Source organism: Streptopelia decaocto, assembly GCF_964273445.1.
Source record: "Streptopelia decaocto genome assembly, chromosome: 1".
Taxonomy (NCBI): domain Eukaryota; kingdom Metazoa; phylum Chordata; class Aves; order Columbiformes; family Columbidae; genus Streptopelia; species Streptopelia decaocto.
The window spans coordinates 369,828-394,506 of NC_138663.1; the positions used below are offsets into that span (position 1 = coordinate 369,828).

General features: G+C 61.6%; 1 protein-coding gene across 3 annotated transcripts in view; it reads left to right on the forward strand.

Moving 5' to 3' along the window:
- SHANK3 (SH3 and multiple ankyrin repeat domains 3) overlaps nt 1-24,679 on the forward strand; it is a 393,528-nt gene that overhangs the window by 50,466 nt on the left and 318,383 nt on the right. For all 3 annotated transcript variants that reach the window (XM_082076373.1, XM_082076372.1, XM_082076371.1), the window contains exon 4: nt 18,563-18,766. In XM_082076373.1, coding sequence (XP_081932499.1) covers nt 18,563-18,766 — 204 coding nt within the window. The remainder of the gene's footprint in view (nt 1-18,562; nt 18,767-24,679) is intronic.

Sequence of the window (24,679 nt, forward strand, 5' to 3'; positions counted from 1 at the left end):
GCTGTTGGCGACTCTGGGTCTGATCTGCCCATGGGTCACTCCGGGTGTGTGTGGAGTGACGGGTCTCAGGTTCGTTGCCGCTGGACCAGTTCCCTGGTGCCGCCCGTGGCCTGGGGGGCGGCTCGCTCGCCCGCAGCCGCCGCTCCCTCCGCGCGGCTCGGCCCCCCCAGCGAGCTGATTCCATGGCAATAACACATTCACGAGGTAGCCTTTCCCAAAGCACACGCTGCTGGAGCTCTGTTGCCCACGTCCCGCAGGCGCAGTGTGAGACATCGGAGCACCTGTCCGTGTCCAGCCGGTTTCACGGAGCGCGGTGCGGTGACTCACGGCGTTGTCTCCTCCGCCCGCCCGGCCGCGCTGCTCGGCACACGCCGCTGGCTTAGACTGCCCCGCTGTCCCAGCCTGCCAGCCTGCGGGTACATTTGTGAATCATGTACCTTACAGTGAATGTCTGCACGGGTGCGGAAGAAACATAACTGAAATTGTTCCTTAGTGTCCCGTGTGAAATAAATAACTTACGCTTTTTCTGTGGATAAACAACGTTTAATCCAATTCCTTGTATTCCTTAGACACGTGTTCATTAGAGCATAAGCAAAACAGCGCTGGGTGCGCGGGGGATTCGCTCCACCCAACACGCACACCTTTAACAATAATAAGTGTGCTTAAATACAGTATGGTATTACATATTCATAATGACCCCAGGAACGCCTGTACGTATTCATAACCTTTCCCCGCTTCTGATTACAATGAGTCTCAGATACCATTTCCATAGACCCTCCCCTGTTGCGCCTGCGCAGTGCCACTTGGTGAATTTGAGGAGGGGTCTTTGGGGCTCTTTGGATGAAGCTCCTTCAGCTTCGTCACAGTGAACGTTTTACCTTTGGCTCATTCTGTTGAATGGGCTGGAACCCAAGCTGCCGAGTCCATTGAAACCAGACTGGCGCCCCCTTTTGCTGTCAATCTTCGTTATCTTGTCTCCTCAAGTTTACAGCTGGTGCAGTAAAACTTCTTCTCTTGGCATTCGATGGGGTTCTGTTCCTCTTAACATAAAGCTCTAAACTAAGCATTTATTGTGTGGCTAAGCCTTAAAGTGTTAGTTCATTAGTAGGCACCCATTGTCAATATAACTTCATAAGCAAGTTTCATAACTTTTTACATGGAACTTACCCACCTTTTCCTTTTTCCAGGTTCAGAGCCCGAGCCTCCTTTGGCTGTATCTGTAAACATTAAACACCTCGGCACGAATCACAACGGCATTTGTCCCACGTGGGGACGGGCCGAGCGCGGGCAGGTGGCGGGTTGGGAGGAGCCCCCGGAGCCCGGCCCCGCGGCGGCTCTGCGGACCAGCTCGCTGCCCGACCGCCCCGCCGGGAGGGCTTAGACCTGCACAGAGCGGGTTGTAAACCCGGCAGGGCCGTGCGTGCTGTGGGGACGGATGGGCCGTGCAAGCCAGTTGTGTGAAGGTCGGAGGTTGTAAGGAGTTGCAAATCTGACAGTGTTCAGAATTGGACTCTCCAGATATCCCACGGGTGCTGGTTCTGTGGTGGATTTCTTCCTTCTTTCCCATCTCTCAGTATGTCTTGTCCCAGAAGCAGCACCTCCCGGAGATGTGTCTGCTCACCGCGCTGCGGCACCGGGACGGGCTGTGCCAGCACCCGGCGATGGAGCCGCGTGAAACGCAGGGCATTGCCGCTGCCCCTTCCTCGGGGTCCCGGGGCTCCCGCCACATCTCCCGCGCCCCCGAGCCCACAGGGCAGCTCGGGGTCTGTGCAGGACAGCGAGTGTTCCCGTCTCCTACATCTGCGGGGGCAGCGCGCGTTTGTTCTCGATGCGGTTCTGGGGAGTCTCTGCTCAGGACAGAGCAGCGCGGTTCGAGTTCGCCCAAATCCGCTTTGCACGGCGGGGAAGCTCAGCATGGAAACATGAGCTTTACACTGCGAAAAGAAACACTAAATCCCCGATTACAAAGTCAGCAGCGCGCTGACAAAGGAGGGAGCAGTTTTAGAATGTATCTCTCATTTGCATTTCTTCCTTCCAGCTGCAGGAGCTGAGTTTCCTGCCCGGCAGTGTTCTCGTCCGCGTTTCTCACTTGGAGCACTCTCTGATGCAGAAATCTTGATCTCCGGTTTATACATCTCGTTTCCAAATTAGCCTATATATACAAAATCCCAAAGCTTGTCCTCCTGCCTGCGTCCCACTGATGGGACCTCTTGGTATTGTGCCCGTGCGTTAACTGCGCGTGTCTGTGAAGAGGAGCCCAGCAGAGCAAGCCGCTGTGTGTGAGACAACCAGAGCTTGTCCTGCTCCAGCGCCAGCCCGCTCCCTTCTTCTGTGCAACAGTTCGTGGAATTAGGTCCAGAAACTTATCTTTTGCAATCTATGTAGTAAAAAGCCTTTGGCGTCGTTTCCAGTTTGGCTTTCCGTTTCCCAGCGGTGTATGAGGGTTTGGTGCTGCAGGGTGTTGCACGCTGTTGGTCCCAGGACAGCGGCACCCTTGGCTCGGCCCGGGACATCGTTACACTGTTCACAAACTGAATATCTGTCACCTCCCTGGGGCTGTTCAATTGGCTGGTTGTAGCACAGGACAGGTGCAGGGACGTGTGGTGGGTCAGTCGGCTGGTTGTAGCACAGGACGGGGGTGCAGGGGTGTGTGGTGGGTCAGTCGGCTGGTTGTAGCACAGGACGGGGGTGCAGGGGTGTGTGGTGGGTCAGTCGGCTGGTTGTAGCACAGGACGGGGGTGCAGGGGTGTGTGGTGGGTCAGTCGGCTGGTTGTAGCACAGGACGGGGCACAGGGACATGTGGTGGGTCAGTCGGCTGGTTGTAGCACAGGACGGGGCGCAGGGACGTGTGGTGGGTCAGTCGGCTGGTTGTAGCACAGGACGGGGTGCAGGGACGTGTGGTGGGTCAGTCGGCTGGTTGTAGCACAGGACGGGGTGCAGGGACGTGTGGTGGGTCAGTCGGCTGGTTGTAGCACAGGACGGGGCGCAGGGACGTGTGGTGGGTCAGTCGGCTGGTTGTAGCACAGGACGGGGCGCAGGGACGTGTGGTGGGTCAGTCGGCTGGTTGTAGCACAGGACAGGTGCAGGGACGTGTGGTGGGTCAGTCGGCTGGTTGTAGCACAGGACAGGTGCAGGGACGTGTGGTGGGTCAGTCTGGGGACAGTGTCACTGTGCCCGAGGAGACGTGCCAGTCACAGCGTCAGGCCAGAGCTTCGGGCTCCTGGTGCGGGACGGGGCCGTGGGGCAGATACGGACCCAGACCTTGAGCTTGTCTTGCCAGTGTGTGGGACTTGGAGCCCAGCAGAGACCTGGGGCTTTGCTGGGGTAACCAGTGCTGCTGGGGAGTCACACCGCGATGTTTTTGTGTCATCACAGGTGTCCCCTCCCCTCCCCTCCCCTCCCAAGTGCTGTGCGGGAGGTTTTACAGAACGGGATTAGTTTTTGCTGCGTCTCATCGTGTCTAGAAACGTGCTGCATTTTGTGCTGCAGCTCACGATAGTGTACACCTGATGGTGTAACGTGCTGCGTATTGAAGATGCAAACTCTGCCAGCGTCATCGTATTTCCTTGTAATGTCCAGGCTGTTTGACTGGCCCCACGTGCCATCCAACCCCATTCCCCCCTCGGGTCCTTGACATTGTTGTTGGTACCGCACGTTTCTTCAGCCCTCAGCTGGTGTGATGGTGGCTTAGCCGCGACAATTTAGATTAATTAAATAATGCAAACCGGATGTCAGGAAGCAGCATTAAACAGGGCCTCTGAAACACGGCGTCTGTCCATGGCCGTGGTCCGGCTACGGCACAGCTCGGTGGAAGGCAAACTCCTGTCGGTCCCACGAGAGCCACGCTTTTCCTGCTGGAGCTGGGTTGAGAGGGGCAGCCCGTCACCCTTTAGGCTTAGAGCCGGGTTTTGCTGCACACCACTGGCTCTCTAAATTGGTCCTGACATTCACAGGTCACTGGCATCGTTAAAGGCCTGGCCGATTAATTAAACAGCCAGCCAACCTAAATCCTCCTCCCTGCTTCTGACTGGTCCTCGTTGTTACGGGTTGACCGATGGAAATTTGTGCTTCTTTTTTATAGCCATTGTTTTACAAAATTGACTTTGGTGACGGAGCAAGCGGAGCGGGGGAGGCGCCGGGTGACCGGGAGGCAGCAAGAGCCGGGGACAGCGTGTGGGGACCCAGGGCTGCCCAGGGTGACAGCGATGGGTGCCTAGGGTGACAGTGATGGGTGCTCAGGATGGACAGTGATGGGTGTGCAGGATGGACAGCGATGGGTGTGCAGGGTGACACTGATGGGTGTGCAGGATGGACAGTGATGGGTGTGCAGGGTGACGGTGATGGGTGTGCAGGGTGACAGTGATGGGTGTGCAGGGTGACAGCGATGGGTGCTCAGGGTGACAGTGATGGGTGTGCAGGGTGACAGTGATGGGTGCCCAGGGTGACAGTGATGGGTGTGCAGGGTGACAGCGATGGGTGCTCAGGGTGACAGTGATGGGTGTGCAGGGTGACAGCGATGGGTGCCCAGGGTGACAGCGATGGGTGTGCAGGGTGACAGTGATGGGTGTGCAGGGTGACAGCGATGGGTGCCCAGGGTGACAGCGATGGGTGCGCAGGGTGACAGTGATGGGTGCTCAGGGTGACAGTGATGGGTGTGCAGGGTGACAGTGATGGGTGCCCGGGGTGACAGCGATGGGTGCCCAGGGTGACAGAGATGGGTGTGCAGGGTGACAGCGATGGGTGCCCGGGGTGACAGCGATGGGTGCCCAGGGTGACAGCGATGGGTGTGCAGGGTGACAGCGATGGGTGTGCAGGGTGACAGTGATGGGTGCTCAGGATGGACAGTGATGGGTGTGCAGGGTGACAGCGATGGGTGCTCAGGGTGACAGCGATGGGTGCTCAGGGTGACAGTGATGGGTGTGCAGGGTGACAGTGATGGGTGTGCAGGATGACAGCGATGGGTGCTCAGGGTGACAGCGATGGGTGCTCAGGGTGACAGTGATGGGTGTGCAGGGTGACAGTGATGGGTGCTCAGGGTGACAGTGATGGGTGTGCAGGGTGACACTGATGGGTGTGCAGGGTGACAGTGATGGGTGCCCAGGGTGACAGTGATGGGTGTGCAGGGTGACAGCGATGGGTGCTCAGGATGGACAGTGATGGGTGTGCAGGGTGACAGCGATGGGTGTGCAGGGTGACAGTGATGGGTGCTCAGGATGGACAGTGATGGGTGCTCAGGGTGACAGCGATGGGTGCTCAGGGTGACAGTGATGGGTGCGCAGGGTGACAGTGATGGGTGCTCAGGATGGACAGTGATGGGTGTGCAGGGTGACAGCGATGGGTGTGCAGGGTGACAGCGATGGGTGCTCAGGATGGACAGTGATGGGTGCTCAGGGTGACAGCGATGGGTGCTCAGGGTGACAGTGATGGGTGTGCAGGGTGACAGTGATGGGTGTGCAGGGTGACAGCGATGGGTGTGCAGGGTGACAGCGATGGGTGTGCAGGGTGACAGCAATGGGTGTGCAGGGTGACAGCGATGGGTGCTCAGGGTGACAGTGATGGGTGTGCAGGGTGACAGCGATGGGTGCCCAGGGTGACAGTGATGGGTGCTCAGGATGGACAGTGATGGGTGCTCAGGGTGACAGTGATGGGTGCTCAGGGTGACAGCGATGGGTGCCCAGGGTGACAGTGATGGGTGTGCAGGGTGACAGCGATGGGTGCTCAGGGTGACAGCGATGGGTGTGCAGGGTGACAGTGATGGGTGCTCAGGATGGACAGTGATGGGTGTGCAGGGTGACAGTGATGGGTGCTCAGGGTAACAGCGATGGGTGCTCAGGGTGACAGAGATGGGTGTGCAGGGTGACAGCAATGGGTGCTCAGGGTGACAGTGATGGGTGTGCAGGGTGACAGTGATGGGTGCTCAGGGTAACAGCGATGGGTGCTCAGGGTGACAGAGATGGGTGTGCAGGGTGACAGCAATGGGTGCTCAGGGTGACAGCGATGGGTGTGCAGGGTGACAGCGATGGGTGCTCAGGGTGACAGCGATGGGTGCTCAGGGTGACAGCGATGGGTGTGCAGGGTGACAGCGATGGGTGCTCAGGGTGACAGCGATGGGTGTGCAGGGTGACAGCGATGGGTGTGCAGGGTGACAGAGATGGGTGTGCAGGGTGACAGCGATGGGTGCTCAGGGTGACAGTGATGGGTGTGCAGGGTGACAGTGATGGGTGTGCAGGGTGACAGCGATGGGTGCCCAGGGTGACAGCGATGGGTGCCCAGGGTGACAGTGATGGGTGCTCAGGGTGACAGCGATGTGTGTGCAGGGTGACAGTGATGGGTGTGCAGGGTGACAGTGATGGGTGCCCAGGGTGACAGCGATGGGTGCTCAGGGTGACAGCGATGGGTGTGCAGGGTGACAGTGATGGGTGCCCAGGGTGACAGCGATGGGTGTGCAGGGTGACAGTGATGGGTGCCCAGGGTGACAGTGATGGGTGCTCAGGGTGACAGCGATGGGTGTGCAGGGTGACAGTGATGGGTGCCCAGGGTGACAGCGATGGGTGTGCAGGGTTACAGCAATGGCTGTGCAGGGTGACAGTGATGGGTGCTGGAAGCTTCTCTGGTAGAGCTTGGTGGTTCTGGAACCTTCCCCGGCAGCTCTCGGTGGCTCTGGAAGCTTCTCGGTAATGCTTGGTGTGGTGTCCCAGTGCGGCTGGAGGCCACGGCCTCCGCCATGAGGCGCAGGTGACAAGCGGAACACGAGGCGCAGGTGACAAATGGAACACGAGGCGCAGGTGACAAGCGGAACACGAGGCGCAGGTGACAAGCGGAACACGAGGTGCAGGTGACCAGCGGAGGCGGCAGCCAGGTGGCTCATGGCGGAGCGCGTCCCTCTGCTGCCACCCCGTTCGGTAGGATTTTGGCAGCTGTGCCGCTCCAGCTGCTGCCGGAACCCCGGGGACTCTGAGCTACACACCAGTAGACACCAGGGAGCTGGAATAAAACCCGCGCTTCGGGAGGGACTTGGCGTGAATGACCGATGTTTGCGGCAATCTAAAGTGATTCGTGTTTTGTTTGATAACAAACAAACTTAGAAATGAAGTAACTCGTCCTGTTGTGTTTTCTTTCTCTGTGAGTTTTTAATACTTTTGTTGAAATCCTCCTTTTCCTTGTTAGTGATGTTGACAAAAGCTCCGCGTCTTCTCGCAGTTTCAGAGTTCAGTTAATTGATGTCCTAGCTTTGGTTCTCATTAAACCCAAGCAAATGTACAGATAAGACTTTTTGTGGTTAGTGACCACTTTTTTCTTGCTGAGAAGCCTTTCCCAACACCCCGAGGTTGCGTTTCTGTGTGTTTGTTGGACCGTTTACGGTGCACTGTATTCCCCGGGTTCTTCCTGCAGACACGTCCAGTCGTTGCCTTTTCTCCGCGGGGTCTGTTTAGAGCTCTCCCTGCTGCTCGTGCCACTGTGATCAGAGCGGTTGCACCCCCGTCGGGCGCTGTTCCCGTGGGAAGCGTGACGTACGTTCGCATACGGACCCGGAGGAGCGTGCGGCGTGTGAACGCGGCAGCCTGCAAACTGACGCACTGATAGAAGAGAAATGCTGATTTTCCAATGGGTGAAAGGTGCAAGTGAGGCCGTTGGCACGGACCCTCCTAACGAGGTCTGGATTACTGTGCATTGGAGTCTGTTTGACAAGCCGGAGTTCCTGCGTATAGCAGGGTTTGTACTGAAACGCGGTGATGCTGTGGAGCTGTGCCGCGGCGCCTGGAACAGCCGGCTCGGGGGTTCGCTGCCGAGGCTCCGCACGGACCAGCCCCGGCCGAGCCACCATCAGAGGGTGGTTAATGAATCTGTCAGCCTTGCCGTTAGTTTTGTTTTTAATTAAAGCCACTGCATAGAGGAGAAACACAGTGAATTAACGGTGTAAAGTGCTGGGGAAGTTTGACAATAAAATGGACCAGCAAGTGAGTGCTGAGGCAAACTGATTAAAAATGCCAAACCTGTGGGTAATTGCTGAAAGGATCCTAGGTATGGAGCGGATGGGTAGGTAGCAATAAGGCACATTTTCTTTTTGCTCAAACGGTAATTGTATCAGGGAAAAGAGCAAGAAGGAGCCATTGACGGCATCTTTAGCAGAAGCCTTAGCGCCAGCGCGCAGACCTGAGGACCGGTGGGCTTCCACGTGGTAGAGCCGCTGTGCCGTTAGTGGAAAACGGGAGCACTGGTCAGATGGAAGGTGATTCCTGGAGAGATTGAACCACGTTTTCGGGAGACCATGTCTCCCTAGTCTGTTTCGGTTCTTTATTAGAGAGAACGCGTGTGAGAGAGCTGCCCGTCGGGACTGAGCGGCTTGGTGCAAGCGGCTCTGAAGGGCTGGAGGTGGGTTACCCAGTGACCCGGCTGACGTCTGTGCCAGGAGATCGCGGTGTTCTGTCTCGAACGCGCGTCAGCCCTTGGGGTGCGTGGGGTGGGCGAAGGGAAGGTGCCTCAGCTCCCTCCGGGGAAGGGGCTGGAGCAAACCCCCGAGCGCCCTGGCCGGGCACACGGGGGACGGAGGTGACGGGGAGCAGCCGTGTGGATTTACCGGGGCTAAATTGTCCCCAGCCAGCTCAATGGCTTTCTGCAAGGGGGCGGGTGGCTCCGGGCGAGCGCAGCGCGGGAAAGGTCGTCACCCCATCTCGGGGGTGTCCAGTTTGGCCGTTACCCCATCTTGGGGTGTTCATGGGGTCTCCTGCAGCATCCTCACTGCGGGACGGGACAGGGCCGGGTGTGCAGGGTGACGAGGCAGGTGAACTGGCTGGACCAGCAGCTCCAGGGCGGTGATGGGCCACACGGAGCTCAGCTGGTGGCCGGTTACGAGCCCATTCCGAGGGATGGGCACAGCGGCTGGTCCCTTTTGGTATGGCAGTGGCCCAGCAGGGTGACAGGAGGGACATCCCTGTCACCAGCCCAGGGGCTGCAGCCACCTCATGCCTAGCACAGGACGGGAAACGGAGCCCCCGATGTCCTGGGGTGTCCCCCGGCCCCGGCAGCACCCTCGGGCAGTAGAGCAGCTCCCGGGGTGGTGGCCCAAGGGCAACCACAGGGGGAGGGCCGGGGCTGCTGCCCCCGCTCAGCGCTGGCCAGACCTGTGGGGACATTGGAGCCAGGCTGGGGACACCAGGGCCAGGCCAGGCTCCCCAGACCTGTGGGGACATTGGAGCCAGGCTGGGGACACCAGGGCCAGGCTGGGGACACCAGGGCCAGGCCAGGCTCACCAGACCTGTGGGGACACTGGGGCCAGGCTGGGGACACCAGGGCCAGGCCAGGCTCACCGGACCTGTGGGGACACTGGGGCCAGGCTGGGGACACCAGGGCCAGGCCAGGCTCCCCAGACCTGTGGGGACACTGGGGCCAGGCTGGGGACACCAGGGCCAGGCTGGGGACACCAGGGCCAGGCCAGGCTCACCAGACCTGTGGGGACATTGGGACAGTGTGGTGGGTCCCGTGGGGCCCCGGGGCGGTCGGGGCTGGAGTGCGGGATCTGCCCAGCCCAGAGAGGAGAAGGCGGAGGGGAGACCGGCCGCGGTGACGGTGCGTGGGGAGGGGGCAGAGCCGGCTCCTCTCGGAGGTGCCGTGAGGGTGGAGAGGCACGAGCTGCAGCCGGGACGCGCTCCCTGCTCGGCAGGACGGGCCCTTCGCGGCAGGTGGGTCGGACACCAGCGGGCCCGGCGCCGCGGGCTCTGCGCCCGCCCAGCCCTCGCCGAGCAGCCCTGCTGGGCGCCGGGCCGGCTTGCCCGGTGCCGTCCCAGCGCCAGCCTGCGACTCGCTGGCGTGGAGCTCCACAGCAATGCGGGCGGGTTCTTGAGAAATACCAATCTTTGTTCTGCTTCGGGCTCTGCTAGTTCCACTTAACACCTTCCCGAGTTTTGTTTTGAAAGAGACTTTATTGCGGGTGGGTGGGAGTCGGTGCAATTCAACAGAGATGATGCAATTGTGACAAACAAGGTGCACGTGCAAAATCGTGGAGTCTTAAATATAAAGAAGAAAGATCCAGCCGCAGAATTCGGCTGGTTGTTGAGAGCTGGAGGCAGCGGAGTGTGGGTTGCCGTCGGATAGGAGAAGCTGTAGCTCTGAGGAAAAGCGCGGTGGTAACCTGTGACCCGGCAGGTATTGCTGCCATTGAGTCCGGTCCGGTGGGCTGCTCCAGCTGGTGAAGCCGAACGCCGCTGCCGCGCACCGCGCTGGTGTGTGGTCACGCTGTGCACTGAAAGGACCTGCGAGACCGATCTGCGGCGGTTGCCGGCGCCCGGCAGCGTGCTGCGCGCCGACCAGCGCCAGCGCCTGAGGAACGTGTCCTATCTGTCACCTTGTCTTGTGCTGTTTGCACCAGTTCCCAAGGAGATAATACCTGCTAATCTTTTTCATGCCATTTTCGGTTTTGTCATATTCCTTCTCAGTCTTGTCTCTCCCAGACTGAAGCGCCTGCTGTGTGTGGTTCGGTCTCACGCGGAGGCTGCTCTAGGCCCTTGGTCTTTTCTTCCTGCTGTCACCTTTTCCGCTTCTGGTGCAGCCTCTCCGAGAGGAGCGGGGGGTGCAGGCAGCGGTGGACACCGGGGCTCACGCGGCGGTGCGGCGGTGCCGGGACGCCGGGGCTCACGCGGCAGTGCGGCGGTGCCGGGACACCGGGGCTCACGCGGCAGTGTGGCGGTGCCGGGACGCCGGGGCTCACGCGGCGGTGCGGTGGTGCCGGGACACCGGGGCTCACGCGATGGTGCGGCGGTGCCAGGACACTGGGGCTCACGCGGCGGTGCGGCGGTGCCGGGACGCCGGGGCTCACGCGGCGGTGCGGCGGTGCCGGGACACCGGGGCTCACGCGATGGTGCGGCGGTGCCAGGACACGGGCTCACGCGGCGGTGCGGCGGTGCCGGGACGCCGGGGCTCACGTGGCGGTGCAGTGGTGCCGGGACACCGGGGCTCACGTGGCGGTGCAGCGGTGCCGGGACACCGGGGCTCACGTGGCGGTGCAGCGGTGCCGGGACACCGGGGCTCACGCGGCGGTGCGGTGGTGCCGGGACACCGGGGCTCACGCGGCAGTGCCGGGACACCGGGGCTCACACGGCGGTGCGGTGGTGCCGGGACGCCGGGGCTCATGCGGCGGTGCCGGGACACCGGGGCTCACGCGGCAGTGCGGCGGTGCCGGGACACCGGGGCTCACGCGGCGGTGCGGTGGTGCCGGGACACCGGGGCTCATGCGGCGGTGCCGGGACAGCGGGGCTCACGCGGCAGTGCGGCGGTGCCGGGACACCGGGGCTCATGCGGCGGTGCCGGGACAGCGGGGCTCACGCGGCAGTGCGGCGGTGCTCTCTGCCCCGGGTCCCTGCTGCCTGTGGGCCCCCGTGGGCAGTGCCGCGCTGGGGCTGAGGCGGCAGCAGCTCGGAGCCCAGCGCTGTGCCGGTGTGGGCTCATCTGCTTGTCCCTCAGCTCTTGGCTCCGTGGGCTCCTTCTGCTGTTCGTTGTGCTTGACCCTCGGTTTTACCACACCGGGTGCTGTGGTTGTTGGTTCACAGCTCCCCCGACCACCCAGCACAGGTACTGGCACAAACCCTGTGAAACAGCCCGGCTGTGCCTGCGCCCCAGCACATCTGCTCTGTGCTGCGCGGGACTGATCCTGTGCCCGGCAGAGCGGTGCTGGGCAGGGGGTGCAGTGCGGGACTGATCCTGTGCCCGGCAGAGCGGTGCTGGGCAGGCGGTGCAGTGCGGGACTGATCCTGTTCCCGGCAGAGCGGTGCTGGGCAGGCGGTGCAGTGCGGGACTGATCCTGTGCCCGGCAGAGCGGTGCTGGGCAGGCGGTGCAGTGCGGGACTGATCCTGTTCCCGGCAGAGCAGTGCTGGGCAGGCGGTGCAGTGTGGGACTGATCCTGTGCCCGGCAGAGCGGTGCAGTGTGGGACTGATCCTGTGCCCGGCAGAGCGGTGCTGGGCAGGCGGTGCTGTGCGGGACTGATCCTGTGCCCGGCAGAGCGGTGCTGGGCAGGCGGTGCAGTGCGGGACTGATCCTGTTCCCGGCAGAGCGGTGCTGGGCAGGCGGTGCAGTGCGGGACTGATCCTGTGCCCGGCAGAGCGGTGCTGGGCAGGCGGTGCAGTGCGGGACTGATCCTGTGCCCGGCAGAGCGGTGCTGGGCAGGTGGTGCTGTGCGGGCCCTGGGTCAGTGTTGATGATGCACTATAAGACACACCATGAGCGGCTCCAGCGTCCGTGCGATGGGCTGGACGCTTCAGCACCGCAAAGGCCTTTGGGGCTTAGTGCAAGAAATACAGTGACATGTATCATAGGGGCCATAAAGATCCCTAAAGACCTAAACATTAACCCCTGACTTCTAACAACCTGATCCATACAGATCCTGTGAATCGCTGTTTGAGATCTTTATGGATGGGTGGTTAGGCTGTGCTAGAAGCGACTGTTGAGCACTGTGCTAAGTGTGGAAATACAGGAGCAGCCGTAAATCCGTGCCCTCTGCTGCCGTTTGTCCTGTAGCTGTCGGCAGCAGTGGAGTTGGGAGCGAGGATGTCGCGGGTCCGTGAGGAGCAGCACAGGAGCCGCGGGCCGGGCGGTGTGTGCCGCGGCGCCCGTCCCACCGCGGCGAGCACCGCGGCGCAGGGGCCGCGCCAGCTCCGCCCGTCCGCCGGGTCAGGTCGGCACAGCTGCAGACCCGTCCTCGCCTGCTTTTTAAATACACATGCAGCGCAAACTGCACCTGGGCCTGTCGAAATGAGTTATCGTTTGATTCACACGCGGAGTTTTGCAGGTGATGGAGACCAATGCCAGGTGTAGGCAGCGGGTGTTCCCGGAGGCGCGGGGTCTGGCCGCGGAGAGCGCTGGAGCGGCGCAGCCACCGGCCCCGCGCGGACGCGGTGTGAGGGGCGCTGCGTGGCGCCGGCGGGCGGGCGCGGGCACGGCGAGGTGAGATCAGGACAGTGTTTATAGCTGCACACGGCAGCTGGAGACAGATGCTGGAGTATCGGCCCTGGCTCTGAGCAACAAGTGCATTGAAAATGAAAGAGTGTGCTGGAAAGAGCCACAGAAACAGTTTGGGATCTGGGAAAAGGCACAACTGTGGGCGTCAGTCCCTGCTCGCCCACCCGAGGCTGAGGGGACGGGGTTCGACAGAGAAACCCTGTGCTGCGGGGCTGTCCGGGGTCACAGAGAGAGGTAACGAGAAATAGTGACTACAAATGGGAAATCAAATTACAATTGACACACATGAGTGTTTGCTTATTAGTTTATCCAAGGGGGGAGTGTGGTTTCCATCCTGTGATATATTTTAAACTCAGGCTGGATGCTTTTCAGGAAACTGTTGGCCAAGTTCAGGGGGTTTAGCTCGTTGTGGGGGTCCCTGGTGAACCTGGGGCAGTGAAGCTGTGCCGTGCAGGAGCGCCGCGTGCGCCCTTCGCTGCCTCCGCCACCTGCTCAGACCTGGGCTCATCGGCTCTTCCCTGATGAGAAGCTCCCTGTCTCTGTGCTCGTGTTCATCAGGACCAGCCTGCCCAGCCGATGGCTCCGTCTTGGGCTGGATGAACAGGAGATCTTATTCCTTCTCCAGAAAAACTTGGCTCTAGGTGGCTTTTTGAGGCCTAGCGAGAGCCGAAGCTGCCCGGCTCCTTGTTTCCAGCTGGTCACAAGTTGGACACAGGGTCGTGGGGTTTTGTAGCTGTGGTTGTGGTGTTGCATAAGCCAAGCAGGAGACATTCCCAGTTGCTGGAGGTTAGTAGTCATCTCTTTAACGTCCCTCGGGCTCTTTGGTGGGATCGGCGTGGTTTACAGGTCCAGCACTTCCATTTCGCTCTGCGCCTGTTGTGCGGGGGAGCCCAGCGGCTGGACTGGCCAGCGGCGGCGCTGGGGAGCTGGTCCGCGGGGCGGCCGGCGTGGGGCTGTGTCGCTCCGTGTGACAGGGGCGTTTTGCCCGGCTCAGTCACTCTGAGTTCACCAGGAGCTGAACCTCTTCAAACATTCATTTCAAGCTGCGTTTGTGGCGCGGCGGCCGCTGTGGAGCCCGGGCGGGTGGGCCGGTGCTGGCTGTCGCTGTCAGCTCTGCCGGGAGCTCCGGCACGGCGCTGGGGCTCCTGCTCTTTGGATGGAAGTGACGGGATGGGCTTGTGTCTCAGGCTGTGGGGCTGGGGATGATATAACAGTGACCAACATCCTTCCAGACCGGCTCCTGAGCAGCAACCGTTTCGCTGGAAAACCTTTAGAGCCAGAGGACTTTGTTCTCTGCAGCACGTAACTGCAGGACGGGCTCGTGCAGCCGGTGCTTTCCCGCGGGAGCGAGAACCTCCCTCCCGCTCTTTATCTTGTTTCCTTTTGGCGGAGGCGGCTTCTCCCAGCACGGCGCTGAGCGCGGCGGCGGGGCCGGAGCTCTCCTCAGGAGGTGAGCTAAGCCCGGAATTCCTGTTGTTCCGCCAGCGCACAGCGCGGTCCCTGCGCTGCTCCCGGTCTCACCAGCACCCCGCACACACACTCGTGCTGGTTCCTGCTCTCCGGCACTGGAACGTGGGGCGGCGGCTGCTCTGCCCGGGCCGTGGAGGGAACCGAGCTGGACGGGGACGTTCAGACTGTCCCGCGGGCCCTGGCCGGGGGTCAGCCGGGGGGGTGACGTTCAGACTGTCCCGCGGGCCCTGGCCAGGGGTCAGCCGGGGGGGTGACGTTCAGACTGTCCCGCGGGCCCTGGCCAGGGGTCAGCCGGGGGGGTGACGTTCAGACTGTCCCGCGGGCCCTGGCCGGGGGTCAGCCGGGGGGGTGACGTTCAGACTGTCCCGCGGGCCCTGGCCGGGGGTCAGCCGGGGGGGTGACGTTCAGACTGTCCCGCGGGCCCTGGCCGGGGGTCAGCCGGGGGGGTGACGCTCAGACTGTCCCGCGGGCCCTGGCCGGGGGTCAGCCGGGGGGGTGACGCTCAGACTGTCCCGCGGGCCCTGGCCGGGGGTCAGCCGGGGGGGTGACGCTCAGACTGTCCCGCGGGCCCTGGCCGGGGGTCAGCCGGGGGGTCCCCTGTCCCCGCGGGGCCGAGGGGTGGCTGGTGGGTCTCTGGGCCATCCCGTCATGACTTCCTGTGGCTCCCGTCCCTTCTCCCGCCGGCGTCGGGAGGGGCCGGGGGATCCTGCCGGGTTTCGGAGGATCCTGCAGCGTGTCCCGCGTGTCCCGGATCACAGCTTGCTGCCGGAACCGCTGCGCAGGGACACAGGCTGCTCATGGGTGACTGGGGAGAAAAGACGTACAGTCGGAGAAAAACAAATGTAATCGTTTAAGAAAAGGTGAAAGAGTTACCTGGGCTTGTTTGTGTCATATGCAGCGTCTGCTGCTGTAACGTTGTCCCAGTGCCGGTGCCAGCGGGGCCGCTGCTGGCTCGGAGCAGCGGATGCTGCGCGGTGACGGCGGCTCCTCCGGGACGCTCCAGGTCCCCTCAGCCGTGTCTGCAGGCCGCTCCGTGCTCTGCTCACCTTTGTCCGCTTTCCTTTGACCTCTTTCCTGTTGCTGTTGTTTCCTGAGAGGGCTGCCCGCGGCGCGGGGGATCTGGATGTGCTGCCAGCTGGTGTCTCAGCCCCACCGCGCGGGTCCCGACTCAGGAAACCCGCCTGCTCAACCTTCACCTCTGTTTACTGTTTTCGGTGAGGGTTATGGATCCAAATGAGTGCTTTCTTGCTTCTGGCACTTCACGGCAGCAAGGGACCTTGTTAAAATGTGTGTGAAACGCGTGTGTAGGGTGAGCAGAGCAGCCCCGTTCTGGTCGGCGTGGGCTCTTCCGGGCTCCCCTCGGGGCTGTGGGGCACGGCTGCGGTGGCAGGTTGGTCGGCGATGGAGATGTCTGCCGCAGTCCCCGTCGTTCCCGACAGAGCCCAGGCCTGTTCCCGGAGCCGCGGGGCTGCGGCGCCGCTCCCGGGTCCTGCCCCCGAGGGCTCCCGCGGCGTGGAGCCGAGCACGGGCGGCCGCAGCGCTCGCAGCCGCGCTCACACCCGCCCTGCTCGGGCCCCTGCTGCGCGGCTCTGACCACGCTGCACGGGAGCCTGTGCGTGGGCGCCGCGGGACGGGAGCCTGTGCGTGGGCGCCGCGGGACGGGAGCCTGTGCGTGGCGCCGCGGGACGGGAGCCTGTGCGTGGCGCCGCGGGACGGGAGCCTGTGCGTGGGCGCCGCGGGACGGGAGCCTGTGCGTGGGCGCCGCGGGACGGGAGCCTGTGCGTGGCGCCGTGGGACGGGAGCCTGTGCGTGGGCGCCGCGGGACGGGAGCCTGTGCGTGGCGCCGCGGGACGGGAGCCTGTGCGTGGGCGCCGTGGGACGGGAGCCTGTGCGTGGGCGCCGTGGGACGGGAGCCTGTGCGTGGGTGCCGCGGGACGGGAGCCTGTGCGTGGGCGCCGCGGGACGGGAGCCTGTGCGTGGGCGCCGCGGGACGGGGGAGCGAGGGCCCGTCCGCGCCCCCGCGCCGGCTCCGGGGTGACTGCACCGGGTCCTGGTGTTGTCACCGCTGGCCGGCGCGCTCCCTCTCCTCCGCGGCTGTTTTCATGGCTCCAACACCATTGGCATTTTGCGCCTGGTGTGGCAGGATTAGCTCTTTGCTGTTCCCATTCAGGGGCAAGTCCCATTTTCTAAAGGAAATACATTACTTTTGATTTAGGTTGCTCTGCTCTGCTGGTTTGGCTGCTCCAGCTTTCTGTAGGGGCCTCTTAGACGCTGTTTCTTCATTTTGGCCGTACATCTGCTCAGAGCTGCTGCTGTGTTATTATGAGATATATTCCCCGCTGCCTGCAAGCACGTTACCTTTTCAGCTGCTTCTTTTAATTTCCTTTCAACTCTTTCTCATTTGTGTGCTCTTCGATGAAGAATTGTTGGCTATTTTTGCTTTTAAGGGATTGTTGAATGTACGTTCTTTGTTGTCGTTATTGCAGGTTGGCTCTTGAATAGATCTTGTCTGTCAGCCTGTGCGTTGCTGGGATTGAATCTGAAGCTCTGGGCTCTTTCTTCCTCCAGGAAGGATTTGTCTGTGCTGCTAAAACTTGAGCAGCTGCACCGTGTTCTTTCGGGACTTGTTCCTGAGGCTTTGATTGTTGTGATTGGAGCTTATCATTGTGTGGAAGAAACTATGGCTTGTGACCGCAAAGCAGAGCGAGCAGCTTGTTCTGCCCGTGAGCCGCAGGCCCGGCCCGGCTGGGCTCCGCGGTGCCGGCGCACGGGACCGGCATCGCTGCGGTGACCCCACCGAGCGGCCTCCGGTCACAGGGTCCCTCCTGGGTCTTCAGGGGACAGACAGGAGCCACACTGAGCCTCCGTACAGGAGAGCCCCAAGGGACAGATCCTTCCCTTCCCTTCCCTTCCCTTCCCTTCCCTTCCCTTCCCTTCCCTTCCCTTCCCTTCCCTTCCCTTCCCTTCCCTTCCCTTCCCTTCCCTTCCCTTCCCTTCCCTTCCCTTCCCTTCCCTTCCCTTCCCTTCCCTCCCTGCGGGTTCAGGGCACAAGGCAACTCGGTTCCTTTTGGAATTAATGTTGACTTGACCGTCCAGGCCTCGGGGTTGGCAGCTGCTCACACCCCTGTGAGCTGTGGTGACTCTGCCTCTGGGTCGATGTCCCTGTGGTGGTGGCAGGTGCCCCTCGCTGTCCGAGCTCAGCCACTGCTGCTGGTGGAGCCGGGGTCAGCGCCTGGCACGGCACTGGCATCGGCAGCAGACCTGCTCCGCCGGGTCAGCGCCTGGCACGGCACTGGCATCGGCAGCAGACCTGCTCCGCCGGGTCAGCGCCTGGCACGGCACTGGCATCGGCAGCAGACCTGCTCCACCGGGTCAGCGCCTGGCACGGCACTGGCATCGGCAGCAGACCTGCTCCGCCGGGTCAGCGCGGTGCGTGCGGGAGCTGCCGGGCTGCCCGGCACGCAGGAGGCCGAGCAGAGCACCGTGCTCCTCCGTGAGCCAGGGCCGGGGAGCCCTTGTGCTGCAGCTGCAGGAGCAGAGCAGCCCGGTCCCGGTGCACGGAGCAGCCCGGTCCCGGTGCACGGAGCAGCCCAGTCCTGGTGCACGGAGCAGCCCGGTCCTGGTGCATGGAGCAGCCCGGTCCCCATGCACAGAGCAGCCCGGTCCCGGTGCACGGAGCAGCCCGGTCCCCATGCACAGAGCAGCCCGGTCCCGGTGCACGGAGCAGCCCAGTCCTGGTGCATGGAGCAGCCTGGTCCCCATGCACGGAGCAGCCCGGTCCCGGTGCACGGAGCAGCCCGGTCCCCATGCACAGAGCAGCCCGGTCCCGGTGCACGGAGCAGCCTGGTCCCCATGCACGGAGCAGCCTGGTCCCGGTGCATGGAGCAGCCCAGTTCTGGTGCATGGAGCAGCTTTCTGCGGATCCCCGCGGGCTCAGAGCTGCGGCTGCACACCGAGGTCCCTTCTGAAGGGTTGTGGGATGAGCCTCCCGTGTTTGGATGGGCCTCCCGTGTTTGGATGGGCGTCCCATGTTTGGATGGGCCTCCCGTGTTTGGATGGGCCTCCCGTGTTTGGATGGGCGTCCCGTGTTTGGCTCAGCGCCTCGGTGGTGCCCGGCTTAACCGCGCTCCGTGTCTCCACAGAAGTGTCTGCGGCTGAACCCCGACGTGCCGGTGTGGATCTCCAAGCAGCGCATCCTGTGCACGCTGAACCACAGCCTGAAGGATGTTCTGAACTACGGGCTGTTCCAGCCGGCCTTCAACGGCCGCGCCGGCAAGTTCCTGGACGAGGAGCGCCTGCTGCGGGAGTACCCCCTGAACCCCGACACGCCCGTCCCCTACCTGGAGGTAAACAGAGCTTTCATGTGTGTGTCCACAGTCACCTATAGAGATATATATGGAATCACGGGATGTCCTGGGCTGAAGGACCCACAGGATCATCAGTTCCAGCTCCTGTCCCTGCACAGGACACCCCACAGGTCACCCCGTGTGTCTGAGGACGGTGTCCGGTCTCTTCTTGAACACTGTCAGGTTGGGCCGTGACCCCTCCCTGGGAGCCTGGTCAGTGTCCAGCCCCTCTGGGGAAGAACCTTTTCCCCACGTCCCACTGCCCCTCCCCAGCACATCTCCTGCCGTTCCCTGGGCTCTGTCACTGCTTGGTAGCACTTGCCATTCCTCCTGCATATATATAGATATATATATATATATATACATGTGGCCATAAGTATGTAGGTTGTCTACGATCGCTGCAGTCTCTATAGGCACCACAAACATTACTGCCCCCCTGCCCCCTTCCCCTTTTATTTTACGTTTCCCTTCCAGGGGTGCGAGCACAGAAATCGTGTGGGTGTGTGTTTGCTCGCGGAGAATCCGTGGAGGGAAAGCTGAGCTGTAGCTGCTCGTGACTGTGTGCTCGAGAGCTCCATCCCACCTGTCACCACCATGGAACAGCTCCCTGTTTGCCGACCCCCTTCCAGATTCCCTTTGTCTGGTGGCACCTAACTGCCACAGAACTGCGGTAACGGAAGGAAAGGCGGTCTCGTAGGTGCTGAGGGAACATCATAGGGACACCTTTGAGTCTGAGGCTGAAGGACTTGAGCTCGATGGTTTAATGTACAGTCGCAGTAGAGACCGGAGCGCAGCCGTGCGCTCTGACATGGCAGCAGGTGGCTGTCCCCGCACGGGCCTCGTGTGTGCGATGAGCACGGAGAATAAACCCACACTGCTCCTGTTCCGATGATCAGCGGGAGCAGAACTCACCGGAGTGGCTCCGTGTTTGCGCTGGCTCTAGGCCTTGCCAGGCTGGGTTCGGGTGGCTGCGTGTCGGTCTCGATCTGACCGGTGGCGGCGGTTTTGGCTCCATTGCTGTCGCTGGTCGTTCCGCTGTGTGCTGCGGGGCTCCCGTTACTGCACACGGGCTTCTGAGTGTGGGATCTTGTGCTACATCTTGCCCACAGAGTCTGTTTGGAAAGCATTACGTGCCTAAGCCGCACAAGCTCTTATGGATGCAGCGTGAATGCTGTATTATAACTAATCCTGCCTCATTTGGATAGAAAGTGCAGCACAATAATTTTGTAGCAAACTATCATTTAATGTAGACAAAAACATTGGGAACAACATTAAGGATGCTTGCAAATAAACCTTTGAGGTGGTAAATTCCTTAATGTTCCTTGTACAGGCTTTAACGCTTTGGTTTTGTATAATTTAGCATAATGTCCACACTTAATGACTTGCCACACACATCTAAATGCAGACTGGATGTGGATATTTGTTGTGTGTCATTTCAATTCTTCGTGACTTGGTAAGGATGGCAGCCGAGCGCTGGAATCATCCTGGAGAACCAAAAATCCAGCGTCTATTTTCAATACATTAATCGTGTGTGATACGGCTGAGATTTCCTGAACCCAGCAGATAAATGAGCCCTCAGGGCAGCGAGTGAAGGTGATGGGGTGAATGGGGTGAATGGGGTGAATGGGGTGAATGGGGGCTTTGTGTGCGCCCACAGAACGCGCTGCCAGGCGGGACAGCAGCTCCCTGTCCGTGTCCCTGTCCGTGTCCCTGGCCGTGTCCCTGGCCGTGTCCCTGTCCATGTCCCTGTCCGTGTCCCTGTCCGTGTCCCTGTCCATGTCCCTGTCCGTGTCCCTGGCCGTGTCCCTGGCCGTGTCCCTGGCCGTGTCCCTGTCCATGTCCCTGGCCGTGTCCCTGTCCGTGTCCCTGGCTGTCCCTGTCTGTGTCCCTGGCCGTGTCCCTGGCCGTGTCCCTGGCCGTGTCCCTGTCTGTGTCCCTGGCTGTCCCTGTCCGTGTCCCTGGCCGTGTCCCTGGCCGTGTCCCTGTCTGTGTCCCTGGCTGTCCCTGTCTGTGTCCCTGTCCATGTCCCTGGCCGTGTCCCTGTCCGTGTCCCTGTCCGTGTCCCTGTCCGTGTCCCTGTCCGTGTCCCTGGCCGTGTCCCTGGCCGTGTCCCTGTCTGTGTCCCTGTCCGTGTCCCTGTCCGTGTCCCTGGCCGTGTCCCTGGCCGTGTCCCTGGCCGTGTCCCTGTCTGTGTCCCTGGCTGTCCCTGTCCGTGTCCCTGTCCGTGTCCCTGTCCATGTCCCTGTCCGTGTCCCTGGCCGTGTCCCTGGCCGTGTCCCTGTCTGTGTCCCTGGCTGTCCCTGTCTGTGTCCCTGGCCGTGTCCCTGTCCGTGTCCCTGTCCATGTCCCTGTCCGTGTCCCTGGCCGTGTCCCTGTCTGTGTCCCTGGCTGTCCCTGGCTGTCCCTGGCTGTCCCTGTCTGTGTCCCTGGCTGTCCCTGTCTGTGTCCCTGGCCGTGTCCCTGTCTGTGTCCCTGTCTGTGTCCCTGGCCGTGTCCCTGGCTGTCCCTGGCTGTCCCTGTCCGTGTCCCTGTCCGTGTCCCTGGCTGTCCCTGGCCGTGTCCCCGGCCGTGTCCCACGGTGTCTTGCTGTCCGTGTCCGCTCTCAGCGGATCGTGCCCTCTCGGTGAGGCACTTGTTCCCCAGACCCAGCGCTGTCCTCGCCGTTACCGTGCGGGCAGCAGGACGGTTTTACCTTGGAATGGTTACACCCAGTTGTGTGCGGAGACGCCTGCCCAGCCCCGCAGGCTGGCGAGGCTGGAAGTGGGCTCGTATTTCCCCAGTGTTAAAAAGTAAGTGGGATGAGCTTAGTAACTGCAGCCCAAAGATAACGTGGTGTCACTTCCAGCTCAAATAATGAAATGTTGATGGAGGATTAAGTTCGTAGCAATTCAAAACCTCAGAATACGGTACATGCATTGCAAAGAGATCTCGTCAAACAAATCCAGTTCCACTCTTTAAGAAAATTGTAATTCTGCTTGGCGAAGATAACTATACAGAGGTAGCAGCCACTTGGGGATACTTGATTTTCTTCTACATGATATTCAGATTCGGATTAGCACTATAAAACGTCAGTAGGACAAGTGCCACTGGGTAAGTAATCAATGATAAAACACAGTTGTCACCGCGATTGTCACCACACAGATATATTTGTAGTGGGGTTTCCCAGGGACCAATGTCAGACTTGATGCGTTTGCCCCAGGGATCTGGGTGTAAATGTGAAATCGCTGCTGATAAAGTCTGAATACACGAGTTTGACAGAGAATAGAACCGTGTGCACTGTGCCGTGCGGGTCGCCCGCAGTGGGGCCAGCAAAGCGCGCTCCAGGCCCGCGGGTGACAGCCGGTGACACAGTGGGGCCAGCAAAGCGCGCTCCAGGCCCGCGGGTGACAGCCGGTGACACAGTGGGGACAGGCCCTGCTGCGATGAGGGGCTCCTGCTGGACACAGCTGCCCGGGAAGGGTGTTCAGCCTTTCGGGCAAGACGCCTGGCATCACTCCCAAATGTGTCACCGTGGCACAGTGTGACGCTGCTGTCCCTGTGCCCCTGCAGGAGCTGTGTTTGGGTGGATGGAGGTGTGTGACACTGCTGTCCCTGTGTCCCTGCAGAGCTGTGTTTGGGGGGTGTGTGACACTGCTGTCCCTGTGTCCCTGCAGGAGCTGTGTTTGGGGGTGTGTGACACTGCTGTCCCCGTGCCCCTGCAGGAGCTGTGTTTGGGGGGTGTGTGACACTGCTGTCCCCGTGTCCCTGCAGGAGCTGTGTTTGGGTGGATGGAGGTGTGTGACACTGCTGTCCCTGTGCCCCTGCAGGAGCTGTGTTTGGGGGGTGTGTGACACTGCTGTCCCTGTGTCCCTGCAGGAGCTGTGTTTGGGGGGTGTGTGACACTGCTGTCCCCGTGCCCCTGCAGGAGCTGTGTTTGGGGGGGTGTGTGACACTGCTGTCCCTGTGTCCCTGCAGGAGCTGTGTTTGGGGGTGTGTGACACTGCTGTCCCTGTGTCCCTGCAGGAGCTGTGTTTGGGGGGTGTGTGACACTGCTGTCCCTGTGTCCCTGCAGGAGCTGTGTTTGGGGGGTGTGTGACACTGCTGTCCCTGTGTCCCTGCAGAGCTGTGTTTGGGGGGTGTGTGACACTGCTGTCCCTGTGTCCCTGCAGGAGCTGTGTTTGGGGGGGTGTGTGACACTGCTGTCCCTGTGTCCCTGCAGGAGCTGTGTTTGGGGGGTGTGTGACACTGCTGTCCCTGTGTCCCTGCAGGAGCTGTGTTTGGGGGGTGTGTGACACTGCTGTCCCCGTGTCCCTGCAGGAGCTGTGCTTGGGGGGTGTGTGACACTGCTGTCCCTGTGCCCCTGCAGGAGCTGTGTTGGGGGGTGTGTGACACTGCTGTCCCTGTGCCCCTGCAGGAGCTGTGTTTGGGGGGTGTGTGACACTGCTGTCCCTGTGTCCCTGCAGGAGCTGTGTTTGGGGGGTGTGTGACGCTGCTGTCCCTGTGTCCCTGCAGGAGCTGTGTTTGGGGGGTGTGTGACACTGCTGTCCCCGTGTCCCTGCAGGAGCTGTGTTTGGGGGGTGTGTGACACTGCTGTCCCTGTGTCCCTGCAGGAGCTGTGCTTGGGGGGTGTGTGACACTGCTGTCCCTGTGCCCCTGCAGGAGCTGTGTTTGGGTGGATGGAGGTGTGTGACACTGCTGTCCCTGTGTCCCTGCAGGAGCTGTGTTTGGGGGGTGTGTGACACTGCTGTCCCTGTGTCCCTGCAGGAGCTGTGTTTGGGGGGGTGTGTGACACTGCTGTCCCTGTGCCCCTGCAGGAGCTGTGTTTGGGGGGTGTGTGACACTGCTGTCCCTGTGCCCCTGCAGGAGCTGTGTTTGGGGGGTGTGTGACACTGCTGTCCCTGTGTCCCTGCAGGAGCTGTGTTTGGGGGGTGTGTGACACTGCTGTCCCTGTGCCCCTGCAGGAGCTGTGTTTGGGGGGTGTGTGACACTGCTGTCCCTGTGCCCCTGCAGGAGCTGTGTTTGGGGGGTGTGTGACACTGCTGTCCCTGTGTCCCTGCAGGAGCTGTGTTTGGGGGGTGTGTGACACTGCTGTCCCCGTGTCCCTGCAGGAGCTGTGTTTGGGGGGTGTGTGACACTGCTGTCCCTGTGTCCCTGCAGGAGCTGTGTTTGGGGGGTGTGTGACACTGCTGTCCCTGTGCCCCTGCAGGAGCTGTGTTTGGGGGGTGTGTGACACTGCTGTCCCTGTGTCCCTGCAGGAGCTGTGTTTGGGGGGTGTGTGACACTGCTGTCCCTGTGTCCCTGCAGGAGCTGTGTTTGGGGGGTGTGTGACACTGCTGTCCCTGTGCCCCTGCAGGAGCTGTGTTTGGGGGGTGTGTGACACTGCTGTCCCTGTGCCCCTGCAGGAGCTGTGTTTGGGGGGTGTGTGACACTGCTGTCCCTGTGTCCCTGCAGGAGCTGTGTTTGGGGGGTGTGTGACACTGCTGTCCCTGTGTCCCTGCAGGAGCTGTGTTTGGGGGGTGTGTGACACTGCTGTCCCTGTGCCCCTGCAGGAGCTGTGTTTGGGGGTGTGTGACACTGCTGTCCCTGTGTCCCTGCAGGAGCTGTGTTTGGGGGGTGTGTGACACTGCTGTCCCCGTGCCCCTGCAGGAGCTGTGTTTGGGGGGGTGTGTGACACTGCTGTCCCTGTGCCCCTGCAGGAGCTGTGTTTGGGTGGATGGAGGTGTGTGACACTGCTGTCCCTGTGCCCCTGCAGGAGCTGTGTTTGGGGGGTGTGTGACACTGCTGTCCCTGTGTCCCTGCAGAGCTGTGTTTGGGGGGTGTGTGACACTGCTGTCCCTGTGCCCCTGCAGGAGCTGTGTTTGGGGGGTGTGTGACACTGCTGTCCCTGTGCCCCTGCAGGAGCTGTGTTTGGGGGGTGTGTGACACTGCTGTCCC